General features: G+C 42.1%; 1 protein-coding gene across 1 annotated transcript; it reads right to left on the reverse strand.

The window, feature by feature from the left end:
• Window positions 1-1,694: 1,694 nt before the first annotated feature.
• On the reverse strand, window positions 1,695-11,353 carry LOC308082480 (gamma-glutamyl hydrolase). Its single transcript, XM_080424236.1, has 9 exons — window positions 11,125-11,353; window positions 10,032-10,146; window positions 9,016-9,066; window positions 7,535-7,619; window positions 6,483-6,621; window positions 5,371-5,477; window positions 4,885-4,975; window positions 2,806-2,943; window positions 1,695-1,850 (listed from the first exon to the last, which is right to left on the reverse strand). The coding sequence occupies exons 1-9, from the start codon at window positions 11,270-11,272 to the stop codon at window positions 1,729-1,731; spliced, it is 996 nt and encodes a 331-aa protein (XP_080280362.1). The 5' UTR covers window positions 11,273-11,353; the 3' UTR covers window positions 1,695-1,728.
• Window positions 11,354-20,236: the final 8,883 nt, after the last annotated feature.

Raw genomic sequence — 20,236 nt, forward strand, 5'->3', positions numbered from 1 at the left:
CATTGGTATCGCGACCCACATATGGGCCCCAACCCACTGTTTGAGAAACAGTGCAGTGTGTTGGTTAAAACAAAACCTTTTGTGTTAAAACGTTTCTGTATAAAGCTTTATACTGTGATAAGTAATAAGTGCTGTAGAGTATTAGTTCAGTAACAGGTGGCTGTCATGATCATGACATTTTACATGTGTCATATTTAATGTTTTTTAATTCTTTTTTAGCTTTGGCATGTTTCATACAAATATTTTACCCTGATTGCAGCACTTTGAGATGTGAAATGTTAAGTGCATTAAAAATATTACATTATGAATAATTGCGATTAATGATTTAATTGTGTTTTTGGCATTGAACATTGCAACATACAGTATTAATACTCATTACATTTCTGTTTGCACAGGACAGATATGACCAATAACTTAAATGTATAAAGAAATGACTGACATTCAATCATTAAATATTTTCAAAATATTAAAAAAATAGCGGAAATGGCCCATCTACAACCTCACAATGTTGTGAGCTTGTAGCTCGGCTATTGTTTTTGGAAGATGATGGAAAATGTAGGAACATTTTTCAACATGGAAACGATGTTTATGCAAAAGAATTGTGATTATCTAAAATAATAGTGATTAGACCATTATGTAATAAGTGTGACAGACCTATAGTAACAGGGGTCTCCCCATCTCTACACTCTTTAGTAAACAGAAAATACATATTCAGGTGTGTTGAAAACGTCATCCTCAAAATATATGTTTTGTTTATTTAAGAGCTGGAGTGACAGGGAGACCCCTGCGACTGAACACTCTATAGAGTCTATAGCAATGATTACTATCAGTAAATAGAGCTTTAATTCAACAAAGAACTTGTTTTAACAAAAAACAAAAAAATTACCCTCCCTTTAACTCATGCTTGCATCATTGAAAACAAAGTATGATTACAATTTATGGTGGTTAGATAAAAACAAACAGCATTTCTATAATATAATATAAACAGCTGTGCTTTTCAAATAGCATACATTCATGATAAGATAGTTCAACCACTAGAGTAGTGGTTCTCAAACCTCTTCATGTCAAGAACCACCAATAAACATGCTCTGAAAATGCACGCCGCCCTCCCCGTCCGACCACTTTTAAACAGTTTTAAGTGGTCGGGTGGGTGGGCCGCGAACGCCTTTGAGAACCACTGTCCTACACCCAGCTCAAAAATGGCGCACAGCAAAAAAACATCATCGCAGCAAAAGTGTCATTGCTAGTTTAAAAACGGCGTGGTTGGACGACCATAGCTGAGTACGTACGTACGTACGTACGTACGTACGTACGTACGTACGTACGTACATACATACATACATACCATGAATTGTTTTAAACTGTATATTTTGATATTTTATAGTTTGTATTGTTGTTTGTTGCACGGTTGTTGAGTGTTTAATGAACCACAATGGAGGGAGAAAAAAGCCTTTGGCGTTTTTATGTCTCTTCCATTTGGCGTTTTATCCAGTTTGTACTGCTGTACTTGGGGTAAAATGTCAAATAAAAAATATTCAATCAATCAAAAACATACATACATATTTTGTAAGATTGTTCAGATTGAGATGGTCACTGCCTGGTTGGAGTGACGTGTGCCTGGTGGTGGCAGGCTGTGAGTTCAGTCATGTGACTTCAGTAGTAGTTCTGCATGAAGACAGAAGGACGGATGGAAGGACAGAAGGACGGATGGATGGATGGATAGATGGTTCAGTCAAAGTAGTAGTTCTGCATGAAGATGCTTTGAGTTCCTTTGAAGACAGGAGAGACGTTGTAGATGAGAGCTTTCTCTTCCTCCAGAACACTGGGGAAGTGGTGATGACTCTTCATGGCTGGACAGAGAGAGAGAGGGGGAGAGAGAGAGAGAGAGAGAGAGAGAGAGAGAGAGAGAGAGAGAGAGAGAGAGAGAGAGAGATTAGGGGTTTGTAGGAGTACGCACGCACGCACGCACGCACGCACGCACGCACGCACGCACGCGCACACACACACACACACACACACACACGCACACACACACACACGCACACACACACACGTTTGTAATACTATACTTGTGAGGACATCAATATGTCCTCACAAAAATGTGGTGGTGCGCCTCTTTCCCTGGGTTGGCTCCCACAGTGTCAGTTTGTTTTCCACCAGTTCCGGGTGCCTGACGCAGTGCCCTGCCCTACCAGCCTCATCCTTCTCTCTCTGACCTCGTGTGTGACCCGTGGGAGGCCTCCATAGAGGTCAATTTTTCTGATGTGACACCAAGTGCCATCCGTAGCCCTCTGGTGTAGATGCCATCCAGGGCCTTTTCCTGCTGTACTCTTACTTGTGAAGTCCGTGAACGTTGTGCTCACAATTGTCTATTTCTCAAATTTTACATGTGTGGACATGGCAGAGGTATAGTAATACTAGTACACGCACACATGCACGCACACATGCACGCACGCATGCACACGCGTGTGTGCATGCGTGCGTGCATGTGTGCACGCACGCACCCACCCACACACACACACACACACACACACACACACACACAAACACACACATAGGGCTGCCACGATTACAAATTTAAGTTGCCGATTAATTGTCACTCAAATAATTGTGATAAAAAATTGCACAGGGCAGATATGACAAATAACTGAAATATACAAAACAATTATTGACATATTTAATCATTTTATACATTAAAAAAAAGCAGAAATAGCTGATTTACAAGCTTACAACGCGTCACAAAGTTGTAAGCTTGTGATTATATCAAATAATTGCGATTAGACGATGATGTAATAATTTTCTCACCTTCTGACACAAAGAAGCTGGCGGTGTAGAAGGAGGTAGTGACGGCGTTGACGGAGTGAACCATGCCAGGCTTGTCAATCCATTCAAACTGGCTTTTCTCTGGATGCCACTGGACGGCATAGAACGGATACTTGTAGGCTGGAAGACCATAATATTATTACCAATACACTTTATTTATTAATAGCTCTACCTGTAGGCTGGGATACAATAATTATAATAATATTAATACACTTCATTTAAATATAAAGCAGGGGTCTTCAATGTTTTTTTTAAAGTCAAGGACCCCTTAACTGAGAGAGAGAGATGAAGCAGGGACCCCCACTACATATTGTATAAAATTGTGTTGCAGACTTTTGCATGGATTTCATAGATAGCTTCATAGACTTATCTGACAGCACTGTCATCAGTGTTTTGGTTTTTGTTCATGTTTGTTTTCAGACATTAAACCACTTATACCCTCAATAACTAGTAAAACTATAGCCGAACAACTTACCGAAAATAGCCGATGTACAAGCTCACAACGCATCGGCTATTTTCAGTGAATGTTCCCCCCAGAATAGGAATGCTAGGGGTTCAAGTGGTTAAAAAAAAGGTTCCTATCCCACAAATCCCCTGTTGAAGACACATGATATAAAGTCCCGTAGTCTTCCAGCCTACGGGTACAGTAATACTTTATAGCATGTGTCTGCAACAGGGGGTCCGGGACCCCTTGGGGGTCCTCAGAGCTACTACAGGGGGGCCGCCAAATCTTTATACCTTTACTATAATATTATAAACAAACTTTATTTATATATAACTTTACCGGTACGCTGGGAGACGAGACAAAATACCTCTACTAAAATATTGTCTGAGAAGCACCCAGCCCTCGTTTCACTATATCTCTGCTGTCCGGCAGGAACCAGCTAACTCCAAAATGTTCATTTTTCAGGAAATGAAAAAAAAAATCAAAAATGGAGTTAGGAGGTTTTGTTCATCATTGATAAGAACAGCTGAATGGACCTCCAAGCTCACAATGAGGTTGGAGGTCAAAAGGGGGTGGAGCCTGGAGTCAGCAAAACCAGCTAACTCCACCCCCCTTTGCTGGAGTTAGCTGGTTTAGCAGAAAGTTTGAGGAGCCAATGGAGTTAGCTGCTTTTGTCAAAAACCCTTTTTAGCACTTTTTAATACTTTTCATTGGTTTAATATTTTTCTACCAACACACAGATGTAAAGGGTGTTCAATAGCACTGATTTATGGGGGGAAAAAATGCAAAAGCGGAATAATTGACTTAGCTGGTACCTGCCGGACAGCAACGATATAATACAGGACAATATGGTTTTGCAATTAATTTGGTCTTTAGCAGCTGTTCTCGCTGCTGTTCTAACTGCTGGCATTTAGAAGTCCCCAGACTTATGGATAGGCAGAGATCTACCATCGTCACTTAACTAATGTCCAACATGTATTGGTAAGTTAGAGCAGTGGTTCTCAAAGTGGGGTCTGGGGTCCTTGAGGGGGTCCCAGGAGGTCCCCAACTAAATGTATTAATATGGCATGAAAATCAGTTAACCACTTTAACCATATACATTGGCTATTTCAAAATAGCCCAAAATAACCAAAATCTTCTCTTATGGCACAAACTATTGTCAGATGGGGGTCTGTGGACAAAAAAATATGAAGTTGGGGGTCCTTGACATGAAACTGTTAGAGAACCCCTCGGTTAGGAGACAGCATGTAGCATTAGCAGCACTAAGCACTGCGCTGTATATTCTATATCAGCGGTCCAGAAATGTGTTCAGCTCCAGACCCAAAACATACATTTGGTGTCACCAGGTACCCAAACATACAAAAAAAAACTATTAACCAGTTAAGACCTATTTAATAGTGAAAATAGACTGTCTACAGTTAAGACCTATTTAATAGTGAAAATAGACTGTCTACAGTTAGGATTTTACTTTCTGAGCATTTCAAAAAATATTTGAATTTTTTTATGAAAACAATTTTTTTAATACATTTTCTTTCCTTTCTTTCTTTCTTTCTTTCTTTTTTTTTGTTTTACTTGTGACCCATAAAAATGGGTCTGCGACCAGTAATATAATGTACCTTCCATTGTAGAGATGAAGTGGGTCTTTCCATCAGTGTTGGTGGACAGAACCTTATAAAACCTCTTCAGCTTGGCGTTACGGCTGTAATTCTGTTGGATCACAGTCATTTCTATGTTAAAATGGCACACTTTTCTCTGTAGTTCTGTTTATTGAGACAGGAAAGCTGAGAGGGAGACAGTGTAGAGACAGACAGTAGGAAATCTTATTCTCTCTCTCTCTCTCACACACACCCGCACACACACGCACCCGCACGCGCACACGCACGCACACGCACACGCGCACGGGCACGCACACGCGCACACGCACACACACGCACACACACACACAAAGAATCCACTGATTCAGTTTTGTGAGTGAGCTCAAAAGCACATGAAAGTAATTTAGAGAAAAACAGTAGAGGAGAGGAGGGGAGGGGGGATGAGGAGAAGAGAAGAGAAGAGAGGGGAGGAGAGGAGAGGGGGGGTGAGGAGAGGAGAGGAAGTACCTGCAGGGAGAGACTCCATTTGTGAAAGTTGGAGGTGATGTTCTCCTCAGACAGAGACTGCATGAGTTGTCTGGGAAACCCTCTGAACAAACGGCTGGACTGGGCCTCTGGTAGACACACACACACACACACACACACACACACACACACACACACACACACACACACACACACACACACACACACACACACACACACACACACACACACACACACACACACACACACACACACACACACACACACACACACAAGAAGAACTATTCAGTGCATCGCCACGCGTTGCATACCGATAGGGACAGAATCGTAAATCATTCATGTCCCCCATCAGCAAGCAGGCATCGTGGGTACCCCCGAAACGTCAAATACTGCCGCATGGTCACAGCCGTCACCTGTTTCAGTAAGTCATTAATTAAGAGCCCCAATAAATACAGCTTTAAACTAGTAAAAACTGACATTTTAAACATGAACAAAAAATTTACAAATTTAAAACTATATCTAGAAAAGTGTGCTCCTCTGAGCTCCTCTACCAGGCCAGGTTGCCTATCCAGGGCTGTGTTGTGACCTGTTATATCGCCACCATGAAGCTGAAAACATTCGGTGGCATTTTGTGCAAAAGGGGCCACTCCCGCAAACTTTGAAAGCCACTTATAGCCAATCGGAATGGAATCTGATACATCTGACAGATACAGCACACGACTACAGAAGGTGGGAAATAAATCTTTAGTAGTAGCAAAAAGTGTGCTTTGCAAAAATAGGCCTCATGGTGGAACTATAACTGGCTGATTTTGAGGTTCTTCCTTGGCTTCCCGGGAGTGTGCCTGCAAAGTTTCACACAGAGCGGTCCAGCGTTCAGCGTTAGATGTTCACAGACGGACAGACCGACGGACAAGCAAACAAACAGACTCACGGGACCATAAACATGATCGCTCTCCTTTGGTCTTTCCGGCCTGGCGGGGATAATAACCTTGGTGAGAAAGTTTGGTACTACGTAGTGAAGGTTAGAGGCATCGCTACAGGGTGAGTTTACCTGTAGTGAAGGTTAGAGGCAGGGCTACAGGGTGAGTTTACCTGTAGTGAAGGCTAGAGGCAGGGCTACAGGGTGAGTTTACCTGTAGTGAAGGTTAGAGGCAGGGCTACAGCTCTGGTGTCTGTCAAGGTGAGCAGGTTCTTGCTGGCTGTGAGGACACTGAGCTGTTGGAAGCCCTGACACGCCCCCCACAGGGGGAAGTAATCCCCTGCATCGTTGGCCTGAGGACCACAAAGATAGACACAGTCAGCTGCTGACTCGGGTTGTTAGAGTTAAAGAGGTGGTGCCATGGTTTTGCACTTTTTCTGTTTTTCATGTGTCTATGAGGTTGATAGAACTTCATTAAGCCCCTTGGTGGTGTTTTTATGGTGTTTTATGTCTTCTCTGACTATTTTGAGTTTCTACCTGGAGGCTGAAACCTTGAGGGTCAAACGTGCCAATAGAGAAACAGTGCTTTAGTGACATAGTAAAAACATACCCTCCCCCTCCCCCTCATTATCATAACACAACAGGTGTGGGCATGAGGAGGAGGAGGGACTAGGACAGGTAGGTGGTGCTAAGGTGGTGGAGGAGGTGCTAAGGTGAGAACCAGGTATACTTAAAGGAGTAGTTCACCCCCAAAACGACTTTTTTTCTATTGATTACTCACCCCATGGAGCCTTGAATTCATGGATTTATTTTTGTTTTTGTCGCATTCCTTCCTTTATTATTTGATTATAATAAATTTAGCCCCATTGATTCCGGTAGGAGACACAAATGCATTTGTGTCTCCTACCGGAATCAATGGGGACAAATTTATTATAATCAAATTATTGTCTTAGGAATGCCACAAAAACAAAAATAAATCCATGAAATCAAGGCTTCATGGGGTGTGTAATTGATAGAAAATAAGTCATTTTTTGGGTGAACTCCTCCTTTAATGAACTGGAGGCGTGTCCACATAAAAACATAATTTTAACACTTTCTGTACACTTTTTTGGGAAAAAAATCTTCCTCCTAGTATAACCATAATACCTGATGATTATGTTTCTAGGGGGGGGGGATCACTGAAAATCACGGCACCCCGTCTTTAAGTAAAAAAGACTCCGCCAGCGTACTTCTTCCGCCACTGGGCGCCCTGATGCGAGACGTTACCTTCAGAGACAGTTCATAGAAGATCTTTGCCGTTCGACTGAACTCTGATGTCTGAAGATCCACGTTCCCTCCTGGAAGCAACAGCCTGGGGAGGAGGACAGGAGGTCAGAGCATGCACGCACACACACACGAGGAGGGAAGCATCCGGTTTTTAAAATGAAGCAAATAAGGAAGTGCCGAATTCCCTGCAGTTCTCATGAATGGCCTAGCAGGTGTCGTTATTCCCACCCCTCCCTGCTGATTACCGCGCCATTGTTAACAATGGGGATTTGACCGGACTTTACACTTGATTGTATTACCTTAGTAATCATTGTCATAAATACTTTATGCTTCCACTCGCTAGTTTAAAGTCTTCTTTCAATTACCATGATATGCATATTTGTAAATTATGGTCCCATACATTTTTTAATTGATGATAAAGCAGGGTGTGCTTATAGGGCTTCTACTCTCTTCTACCCTCGCTGCCCTTCCAGCCAATAGCATTAGTTTCCGGTTGCTTTTCGCACACCGGAGGTTCCAAGACGGTGGATTTGATTTCACAGAAAAAGTGGCTTCAAAACGTGTCTGTAGAAACCAATGGGGAACGTCACCGTTCCCTTAGTCCATATTTATTACAGTCTGACACGCACACGCACACACACCCACACTCACACTCTCACGCACGCACGCACGCACGCACGCACGCACGCACGCACGCACGCACGCACGCACGCACGCACGCACGCACGCACGCACCGCACCGCACGCACGCACCGCACCGCACGCACGCACGCGCACACACACACACACACACACACACACACACACACATAAACTAAGGAATAACTAATTATGTGGTAAGAACAGATTCATAGCAGTCAACCACCAAATAAGATAAGAATGTAAAGCTGTTTAATGTGTTTATAGAAGTGGGGGAGCGCAGTCAGCGCACCTTCTGTTTAAAACAAAAAGTGTTAAACATATAAACAAAAAGTGTTTATATGTTTAATGTGATTTGCTTTAATGTTGTATCGCATCCCAGTATCGCATTAGTGAGCTATCTCACGTTATTCCCACAGGGAAAATGTCAGACTGCCTACTATAATAATTATAATTGACCAATTAATAATCATCAAAATATGTTGTATTAACTCATGTATTAATAAGACTCTTGGATATTTTCACACTAGAAAATGTTTACTTTGGTCCTCTAAGAATACTTTTGTATGTAAATGTAAGTAAACGTTTTGAATGTAGGTATTTTACTTGGTAATGCAAATGTGGTAATATCACTCTTTAACTTTTAAAGGGGATTCCTATAAACTGAATCACAAATCGTGTCAAACATAAATAATGCTTATATAAAGCACACATACTGATAACTGCATTTTTCAGTTGAAATAAAATAAAAACGTAATTTTATGAGTCACAGTGTTTCTATGGAATCAAAGGAAGACTACAGTATGCATTTGTGAAAGTATAACAATTTACAGTCAACTCACCCATTGATGGAGTGAAATATCGTTGCATATTCCTCTTCTGTTCGGTTGATTCTGTCAAACAAAGAAGAGGGAAGAACTATAGAGGAGCCTGTTAGATCACTGTTTCCTAAATTGTCTCCTTTATCCCATTAAGACCTGAGGCCGATTCTACAAATTCTAAATCAGTAATTCTCACACTTTCAAGTTTTAAAAACAATGTTCAAGATAGCAGATGTACGAGCCAACGCAAAAATCTAAAATGACACATGCTTTCCCGGTTTTAATGTGTTATGGGTCGCGAGTAAATATCCCTTTATTTTTCGTTCCCTCTATTTTGTTTTTAATTATTATAATTATTATTTATTTATTTCAAAATGTCAAAAAAACAACAACATAATAATAATAATAATAATAATAATAATGGGTCGGACGGTCGGTCAGATAATAATTAATTTATTAAATCCCCCCCCCCACCAAAAAAAGGTGAAATAGCCAATCTACAAGCTCACAACGGGTCACGACACGTTGTGAGCTTGTAGATCGGCTATTTTCATTATGAATAGAGATGGGCTTGACATTTTGTCTGTTGGCTTGCCTCGGCCCTCGGGCCCTTGAGGGGCCCACCAGAGAGTACTTGTCAGCACATGCTCGCAACTTAACATGGAACAGGTTGTATAGTTCACTGTCTGGTGGAAACCCTGTATGTCCAAAACCCGTTCTTTTTATTATTGTTTAATAAGAAAATGTCAGATCTACAAGCTCACAACGTATCACATTGCAACGTGTTGTGAGGTTTAAGAACTGCTATTTTCACAACTTTTGTGCAAAGCTCTTGTATGATGAATAAGTAGGGCATCAATTTATGAAAAAATATCTTTAAAAAAATTGAAATAATATGGAGATACAAGGTTTAATGACCTACAGCAAAGGACATTGTGTTATTATGTAAGAACTAATGAATGACGTGGAATAATGTTACCTGTGTGTGTGTGTGTGTGTGTGTGTGTGTGTGTGTGTGTGTGTGTGTGTGTGTGTACCTGACAGGCACCACGCGGGCCCCGGCAGACTCCAGGTATTTGACGTAGGAGGCAGCGATGTACGAGGAACCACGAGCAAACTGATCACCTGGAACATTCTCCTGAGCCAACACACCTGGATAGATAGACAGACAGACAGACAGACCAGTGTAAGATCAATCAAACCATATACCACTGATACAAAAATATATATTCTGTATGATGTGTTGAATACATTACAGAATTATCAGAATCTGAATCAGGGAATTGAATGATTTATTCTGTCACAGAATGTGATGTCAACCCTTAATTACCCCAGTTATTAAATATGAAGGTTATTTGTCATATCTGGCCTTTACGAAACCTAAAAGCCAAACAGGAATGTAATTTCTATTCATAATGTCCCAATGTGCAACAACAGAAACACAATTAAATCGTTAATCACAATTAATCGACATTTAATCGTCCAGTAAAATGTCATAATCGTGACAGACAGCCCTAATGGAGATATGAGGTTACTGCCTGACAGCAACTTTTCCATTATTCAATAAATGAAAACATGAATTGATGATGGGAGTTGCAGGTGCTGTGAAGTGCTCCTTTAAGAACAGAGCCTTGATGTTCAGGTCTTGAACACCAGTGGTTCTCAAAAGTGGGGACCCCCAGGGGTCCTTGGTGTGTGTGTGTGTGTGTGTGTGTGTGTGTGTGTGTGTGTGTGTGTGTGTGTGTGTGTGTGTGTGTGTGTGTGTGTGTGTGCGTGCGTTTCTGCGTGCGTTTCTGCGTGCGCGCGTGCGTGCGAGAGAGAGAGAAAAAGAAAGAGAGAGAGAGACAGAAAGAGAAAGCGAGAGAGAGAGAGAGAGAGAGAAAGAGAGAGAGAGAAAGAGAGGAGAGGAGAGGGAGAGGGAGAGGGAGAAAAAGAAAGAAAGAGAGAGATCGAGATCATTCGCAGCAACAACACACACGCGCGCACGCACGCACGCACGCATGCACTCTCTCACACACACACACACACACACACACACACACACACACACAGTGACATAATAACGGACGCCGCAGCGTCAGTGTGTGTCCGCACACGCAGAGCATCATGATGTGAGGGACAACAACTCACCTACGACGGGTCGGTAGTTGTTCCATTGCTGTGGGTTGAGCCGTGGGGGGAGGACCACCGCCGGTGCGGCAGAACCCAATGCGACCAGATCAGCCGCTAACAGCAGCACGATCAGCCCCTCACCACACATTGAAGGACAATGAAACATACACACAATAGGAACCAAATGTAAGGCTATGGCTTCAGAGATCCTGCTACTGTAACTGTATGAATGTGTAGGCTGGGCTGAATGGAGTGCACTGACTGACTGCAGTGTGCGGGGCGGGCTGTGCTCCTGTTCAGTGTTGCCAGGTTTAGCGAGAGAAACAAGCAACCAGGTCTATGAAAACAAGCCCAAAAGAAGCGACCATTAGGCTGGTATCAGTATGTGGGTAGTGGGTACTATAGACTATCTGGGCACATCGATGTAAAATTGGCTATTTTGTCCAAATTTGGATTTGTTTTTAAAGTAGCCTAGGCTATACATGATTCGAACATGTTTGCATATTCGACAATTAGCCTATAGGTCTAATATATTTTCAGATGAGGGTCCGCAAACCAACGTATTCATTTTGGGGGGTTTAATTCCTTGACATGAAAATGTTTCTTAGGTTTTAAACAGCATTAGGAAACAAGCCTAAATACACTTTAGAAACAAGCCCCAAAAAAACAGCAACCCGCAAGTTCAACTACCATTATAAGCAACTTTACAGAAAAACAAGCCCAAAGTCGCTTATAATAAGCGGACATGGCAACCCTGCTCCTGTTCCTGCTCCACTGAAGATGCGTGAAGGTTTTATCCCGACCTTCTCCCCAGCCCTCCCCTCCCCACCAGAGGTTCTCAAAGTATAGTCCTGCTTGGGACATTTTTGTATCGTGCATAGTTAATGAGATAATTTGTAAATTAGAATGTATTTGGGGAATTCATAATATCATTAATGAATGTATTGATAATTTGGGTGTGGACAGAGTAGCCTATTGTCTTTAGGGCATCAAATATTTAAGTTGTTAACTAATATAATATATGTGTATATAAGATTCGTTTTTAGATGACATATTGCAAATAAATTATGCAAATTGGGTACATCTGTACATTTATTGCTTATAGTGTGGTATGCTATGTCCAAAAGACAGCTCCTGTAGGATTTTGATGCTAAAATGTATTGTTTTGTGGAGACAATACGTTCAAAGAGAAAACACCATTGATGAGTCTGGTTTCATCAGCACTTGTATCAGATGGGGCACAGAATGACATTCTGCCATTTGCAGATAAGGGCCACAAGCGCTTTGAGGAGTTTGTTTTTCACAATACGCCAGAGACAATCTGTACCGATGTGAGTTTTGGACAAAACTAGGAGTAGTAGCAAAACTGTTTTGAAGAAAATGCAAAATGGTGGAAATTCTGGCCCAAATGACCAGGGCCTATGGTCTGACCAGTGCTATGATCCAAGAAACTACTCGCAGTGTCCCAGCCTCACTGCAATCGAAAGATTGCTGTATTACTGTGTCAACAGAAGGTTAAGAAAGAGTCTTCCTCCTGACAAACATAGCTTGCAGAACATTTGAAGAGAGCTAACCTACAAGCATATCTGGAAACAATGTCTTAAAGAGGTGGTGCCATGGTTTTGCACTTTTTCTGTTTTTCATGTGTCTATGAGGTTGATAGAACTTCATTATTTTTATGGTGGCTTCATTGTTTTTATGGTGTTTTATGTCTTCTCTGACTATTTTGAGTTTCTACCTGGAGGCTGAAACCTTGAGGGTCAAACGTGCCAATAGAGAAACAGCGCTTTAGTGACATAGTAAAAAACATACCCTCCCCCTCATTATCATAACACAACAGGTGTGGGCATGAGGAGGAGGAGGGACTAGGACAGGTGGGTGGTGCTAAGGTGGTGGAGGAGGTGCTAAGGTGAGAACCAGGTATACTTAATGAATTGGAGGCGTGTCCACATAAAAACATAATTTTAACAATTTCTGTACACTTTTTTTGAAAAATCTTCCTCCTAGTATAACCATAATACCTGATGATTATGTTTTAGGGGGGGGGGGGGGGGGGGAATTGCTATTACATTATTTCCCCCATTCCCCAGTGCACACTCTGGCTAATTTAGAAATGTAGTTCAATTATTTGCTTTGCTATGATGTTATGTTTGATAACCATTTAAATAGTGTGTGCCCTAAATACCACTTATATTGGTCTACCTAATGAGGCGCAGTTTACGGAGCTAGTTCAGGCCAGGCAACTCAAGGGATTGGGCCAACCGATCAGGTGACTAGTCACATGCACTTTTTCTCCTGGTCGGGTGGTTATAGGTACTGCGCTATTACCTGCTCACTCTGGCTTCCCTGTCTAGCTGAGCTGACGTGCGTTGCTACTGCTGCTCTGCTGCTGAAATCCTGCTACCGCTGCTCGCTGCTTACCTGCATGCTGCTGCCCATGAAAGTCATCCCACCCGCCTCCCCGGCATCCACCTGTAGGCTCTGTTTCTAGATCCCCATGGGGGTTTAATTCATTCCCTGTAAATGCTATTTGGCATGTAACATTCATTAAAATGTTATTCTTACAGGGAATGAATGGATTCAGAGGCCTGACGCCAAACTATGCTTCCTCATGCTTTCTATACCCATGCTTAAAGGTTCTATGACATTCATTTTCACTTTTTTATGTTTTTTTGGGGGTTTTATGACCTCAATTACACCCAAAAAATCTGAACTTTGAACATTCAGTGGATTTTCTGTGGTCTGGGGTTTTCTGAATAATTAGGCTGAAAAGTAATCTGAGCTTGGCCCTTCGGCAGTGAGGTCACAGCCGATTAATCCCGACCACTCTCCTCCTCGCCCCTCCCCTCCCCTATCCTTTCCTTTGGGGGGGGGGGGCGGAGCAGAGGCGATGATTGACAGGCAAAATCCCTCACCAGCGACACCCGCAGGCAAAGATTTATTTTTTCATTGCAGTTGAAAAGGCTTTAGAAATGTGAGAGAAAAACACCTGCCATGGATCAATGGAGTGGAATTTTGTTAAAACTTTCTATACACGTTTGAAGGACCATGACAAAGACTTTTAATGTGTGGTAAAACTGAACGTCATGAAACCTTTAAGCTTGCTTAATAAATATATATTCTAATCCAATCCAAGAGTTGTCTGACTGAACTAGAGCAAACATGCCGAATACTTTGTGTTAGTTCTATGGTTAATCAGTCTGAAGTGTGTTTTTATTAAATAACTTGCTGCTGCCAGCCATTGTCCTCTGGTGTGGGATAATCTATATCTTGCTTAAGACATTGTTTCCAGATAATGTAGGTTAGACCTCTTCAAATGTTCTGCGAGATATGTTTGTCAGGAGAAGACACAATCTTTATTAACCTTCTGTTGACACAGTAATACAGCAATCTGTCGATTGCAGTGAGGCTGGGACACTGCGAGTAGGATACTATGTTGTCTTTGACCAAAAGTGCCACTGTAGATCACACAGGGAACTGTCCAGCTGTCGACTTTCTCTTGGCACAGTTCAGGGAACAGCTGTAGTACGCAACCATTCCTTCTCCGCTCTCCTCCTCCTCAGAAAGCACAGTGCCCTAAATACCACTAATATTGGTCTACATAGTGTACACCCAACTGATCAATACATTCATCTATTATGCTTATTTCCACTAATTTGTTCAAATTAGCAAATAGAATATATGGCCATAAAATATTTATGGCCATATTAGCTTATTACAAGAACAAATGTTTATTGGGATATTTACTGCTTCAGAAGTGGTCAGATATACAGGAATAATAATATTTATAAAAAATACTTGGAACAACATTGAACATAAAATTACCATGTGTTTGCTTTGAGTCGTTACTATGCATAATATATGCTAATGAACTACCATAATATAAACATACCCAATGGTGACAGTATACGTGCTTTGTGCAGTAGATTGTTTGCAGTTATGTGAGGAGTATTGTATTTCTTTACTATTTGTAGCCTATATTGTGCATCTCCTTTTGTCTCCCTCCCTCCTTTAGAACCACACATACACACATTTGATTGTGCCTTGCTTGCTATACTGTGCTGTGCTGTGCTGTGCTGTGCTATACCTTTAACAAAGACCTTTGTGCAACACCTCATCCTGTCTCCCTGTGAATCCTTGCCGATTCCCTGTGGCAAATGCTACTGTAGCTGTACTATACCCGCCTAATAGGCCTACAGTCCATACCTTCTCAAAGTGTGTGTGTGTGTGTGTGTGTGTGTGTGTGTGTGTGTGTGCGTGTGTGCGTGTGTCTGTCTGTGCGCGCGCAAGTGTGTGTGTGCGTGTATGCGTGTATGCGTGTGTGCGTGTATGCGTGCGTGCGTGCGTGAGAGATAGGAGAAAGAACTGAAGGCACAGCACTGTTCCAGTGTTCCCTGTTCTTTTTTTCACCTTACTTTTTTTTTTTTGCGGTATGGCTCCTAGGGGCCAAGCCATCTGTGAGTGTGTGCATGTGCATGTGCATGTGCATGTGCATGTGCGTGTGCGTGTGTATGAATGACAGTCATATAGGCCTACATTGTAAAATACTTCACCCAGCTGAGTGCTGCCCGAAGAGGAGCATGGTGGTGGGAGCAGTTAGGGGTTAAGTGTCTTGCTCAGGGATACTTTGACACATTGCTGAGGACTGGATCACTGGACTCGTACCTGGGACCTCCGGGACCCCCGGAGTCCTGGGCGGGCTCAAAAGAGTCAGAAGAGTAAAAAAAAAATGTTCTAAAATGCAAGATCATGAAGTCATACTGTATGGACAGTGGTCATAGTGCAATGTGTTGATTTGCACCTTAAAGGTAGAGTAGGTATAGCCTGGTAACCCCCCCCCCCTTCCGGAAATCTAATTTGCATTGATATCAAATGTAAATGAGATATCCGGAGGGAGGGGTTTACCAGGCTAGAGTAGGTATGGGGCAGGGCTCTGAAATGCCAGCATACTGCTTGACTCCCGGATTGAACAGAAAACCACCTGACTGTACTTGTACTTGTACTGTGTGTGTGTGTGTGTGTGTGTGTGTGTGTGTGTGTGTGTGTGTGTGTGTGTGTGTGTGTGTGTGTGTGTGTGTGTGTGTGTGTGTGTGTGTGTGTGTGTGTGTGTGTGTGTGTGTGTGTGTGTGTGTGTGAAAGTGATTGGTACTGCAGGTCTGCAGCTCCTGGTTTAGTGGATTCTAGTTTTACTGCGGAGGAATGAATTGCCCTGCACCTCCACTGAAACACCAGCAGGCAGAGCCATCTCATACACAGTAACACTTGGAGCCAGTTCCCTATTTGCTATGACTGTAATGCACAGAAGAGTCATGAAGTTGATTTGTTTCACAAACTGCATGCTACTGACTACTATAGGTCATGGCCATGGGTCTTCAACAGGGGGTCCGGGACCGCTAGGGGTCCTTTCTTCATATTAACCACTTAAACCTCTATTGAATCTATGAAAAGGTTTAACAACATTTTATACAATATGTAGAGGGGGTCCCTGCTTCAATAATTTCATATTCCAGTTCTAATTTTGTCTGCTCATTTCTTTGTGTCATCACAGCATTTTCTGGTATACTAAAGAGCTGGAGAGACAGGGAGACTCACTCCTGTTATTCAACAAACACTCTCTAGAGATGATTATTGTGCTGGAGCAGCAATAGAAATGTGGTGCAACACCATCAAAGCATAAAATAGGATAGTGTTCCATCCTGAGCTGGCCAACTGGCTGACTATAACTGACTGACTGACTGACTGACTGACTGACTGACTGCTGACTGTGAGGTTCAATTCATAGAGGTCTCACAGGTAGTTTGTGGTATTACCTGTGTAGGCCCTATAAAGAGAAGAATGCATTCGCCATCTGTTTTGAATAAGGGGTGTCATGTTTTGCAATTAATTAAACTTCCATAGACTATTTCTGTTATTAAGGCTTTGTGATTTCTATTAGACTGTGCAGGGCAGAGGCGTCTAATCTCTGAGTTAGGGTAACCGGCTAACCGCATACCCTGGCTGACTGACTGACTGACTGACTGATGACTGGCTGGCTGACTGACTGACTGACTGACTGACTGGCTGACTGACTGACTGATGACTGGCTTGCTGGCGGGCTGACTGACTGACTGACTGACTGACTGACTGACGACTGATGACTGCCTGACTGCCTGACTGACTGACTGACTGACTGCTGACTATGAGATTCAATTCAAAGAGGCCTCACAGGTAGTTTGTGGTACTATCTGTGTAGGCCCTATAAAGAGAAGGTGCATTCGCCATCTGTTTTGAATAAGAGGTGTCATGTTTTGCAATTAATTAAACTTACATAAACTATTTATGTTATTAAGGCTTTGTGAGTTCCATTTAAAATAAAGTTTGACCATGACAGAGGCGCGCCGACTCAGCAGACCTTGAGGCCGAGGAGTCGCGCCCGAGCGCCTCCAGGCGCGAGTGCCCGCGGCGACCGGCCGATGGTCTGCTAGTCGACTCAGCGCCGTCCGAGTTATGTACCGATAAGCACAGAATCGTAAATAATATTGGTGGGGACTGCGTTTGCCCCACTGACTGTGTAATTAAACTTACATAGACTATTTCTGTTTTAAAGGTTTGTGATTTCTGTTTGACTGTGCAGGGCAGAGGCGTCAATTCTCTGAGTCATGGTAACCGCAGACCCTCGGATTTAAAATTATTTCCACTCTTTCTTAATTCCAGTTAAAGATGTGTTTACATTATATTTTATAACTAAGGGATAGGTGCTAAAAGGTTACAAGCTTGGAATCCAGTTAGCATATCTACAGTTCTGCTGTTCACACCTCCATTTTGGAAGACAATGAGCTCCCTGTTGATGGCCCAATTGCTGATGGCTCTTGGTATCAATGTGTCTTCATTAATATTCTCACTAACTCAACAATGAGATCTCCCACTCAACTATGTGGTTTGATGTAGGTGATCAACTCCATTGTTTAGTTTAGTGAGAATTTGTGAAGGGTTTCAGTTCTGTTGGGCAGTTTAAAAGTTTAAACCACCTGGATATTTTGTGCTAAGTCTTGTGATCCATTCTTTTTCATGGAATCTTCTCTGTCCAATTGTCCAGCGGTCATTGTATTCCAAGCCACATACCTTTATAGCCTCAATTCCATGTGTCATAAAGTGTTGAACAATTAACAAATGGGTATCCTTTTCATTATTAATGGTATATTTATGTTGGCTTATTCTAATTGCTATGGAGTTGCTCGTCTCTCCTACATATTGTAATCCACATACTTGGCAAGTAATCAGATAAACACAATTTCTGGTGTTGTATGTGATGTTCTGTCTTAGGATAATTATATTTTTGTTTGTCCTGTTTTTAACAGTTTGTTTTGGGCTAAAGTAGTTAGGCCTTGTCCTAATTACCTGGTTCCATGGTTTCAATTTGCTGTGGACCAAGTGGTCTTTTAAGTTTTTGTTTCTCCTGTAGGCCGAGATTATGTTGAAGTTCTGTAAGAGGTCCCCTCCCCTGTTTTCAAAATTTCTTTTGATGGCTCTGTTTGCCAGTAAACTTTGGCTAGAAAATGTGGTTACTAAAGCTAGTGTGGGTTTCTCATTCCTTATTTTCACTTCCTGGAACGTGTTGTATGCTTTCCTGAGAAATGTTCTTGTATATCCACGTTTCCTTAATGCTGTGAACAGAGTCTTGTAGGCTTTTTCAAAATCTGCTGCTTGTGTGCAGATTCTCTTGAAACGTAGGAGCTGTGACTTGACTATTCCTGCAAAACAATGGGTTGGGTGGAAGGAAGTTTTGTGGAGCAATGCATGTGTATCAGTCTCCTTAAAAAATACCCTTAAATCCAGTTTGCCGGTGGTATTGAAGTCTTTTCCTTTGAAGACTGTCACATCCAGGAAGTCAATATGTTCTTTGTTAGTGACATATTTCACTGTTATTGAGGCATGATGTGTGTTTAGGATTTGGATGAACTGCTCAAATTCCTCTGTGGAGTGCTCAAAAACTCCAAAAATATCATCTAGAAACCTGAAATAATGTGTGGGTTTGAATCTGCACTTTTTGAGTGCGGTTTCTTCCCACAAAGCCAAATAAATGTTGGCATAAGATGGTGCAAATTTCTTTCCCATGGCTGTTCCACTGATCTGAAGGAAGGTTTTCCCATCAAATGTGAAATCGTTTTTGGTCAAATTTAATTCTAGCAATTTCAATAGTTCTGCGTCTGGTCTTTGTCTGTCAGGGTACTTTATAAAGATATCTCTGATTGCCTTCAGCCCCGCCACTGTGTTTATATTGGTGTACAAACTGTCAACATCTATTGAAAACAAAATGGCCCCCTGAGGCACTGTGATGTTTTTTATTTTATCAATAAAGTCATATGTATCCTTAATGTAGCTTGGATGTTTTACAGATAGTGGGTTTAAGTAGAATTCAATAAATTCTGCTGTGGCATATGTTTCTGAGTTACAATCCGAAACAATTGGGCGACCAGGTGGAATTTCATAAGGAATCGTCCATGTACTAGGGTCCTTGTGGATTTTGGGTAAAAGGTAGAGAATTCTAGCTCTTGGGGAATTTTCGCCCCGTAGGTACTTCTCTTGTTTCTGATCTATAAATTTTTTCTTTCTTAATTCGGTGATGACACCCCCAACTTCTATTGCTGTTTGTTTAAAAATGGGTGCCTCCAACTCCACATAGTGATTTGAGTTATTCAACTGTCTTAAACGGGTGCATTTCTCCTTTCCGACATGTCGCCTTTCCGACGTTGACGAACCCTATACCTAACCCTAACCCTAACCATAACCGCACGCGGAAGCCACTAGTCGGAGTGGTGAGATGTCGGAATGGAAGGAGCACCCCGTCTTAAACCCTCAAAAACATATTGTTGTCTGTCCAAAATGACTATACGGCTCCCTTTGTCTGCAGGCTTAATCACAATGTCCTGGTTGTTAGCTAATGATCTTAGAGCTCTCACCTGATCTGTTGTGATGTTATTTTTTTCTCTCAGGTGTCCTGGTACATTTTGTACTGTGGCTCTGTCCATCTGGATCAATTGTTTTAGGTTGTCCGGTATTTTGTCCTCGTCTGGTTCCCAGTATGATGGAAGGTGGAAGCGCGGAATTTCCGTGTTGTTTCCAACTCCAAAATGTGTAGCTAATTTGAGTC

The sequence above is a fragment of the Gymnoscopelus braueri genome (genome assembly GCF_963280865.1).
Source record: "Gymnoscopelus braueri genome assembly, chromosome: 3".
Lineage (NCBI taxonomy): Eukaryota > Metazoa > Chordata > Actinopteri > Myctophiformes > Myctophidae > Gymnoscopelus > Gymnoscopelus braueri.

Bases quoted from the DNA above. Each gene is read 5' to 3' on its own strand.
- LOC308082480 (XM_080424236.1), bottom strand. From the start codon at position 11,272: ATGTTTCATTGTCCTTCAATGTGTGGTGAGGGGCTGATCGTGCTGCTG. The intron at 7,620-9,015 runs GTGAGTTGACTG...CCTCCTCCCCAG, and splicing joins ATATTTCACTCCATCAATGG to GCTGTTGCTTCCAGGAGGGA. The intron at 5,478-6,482 runs GTAAACTCACCC...TGTGTCTACCAG, and splicing joins GCCTCTAACCTTCACTACAG to AGGCCCAGTCCAGCCGTTTG.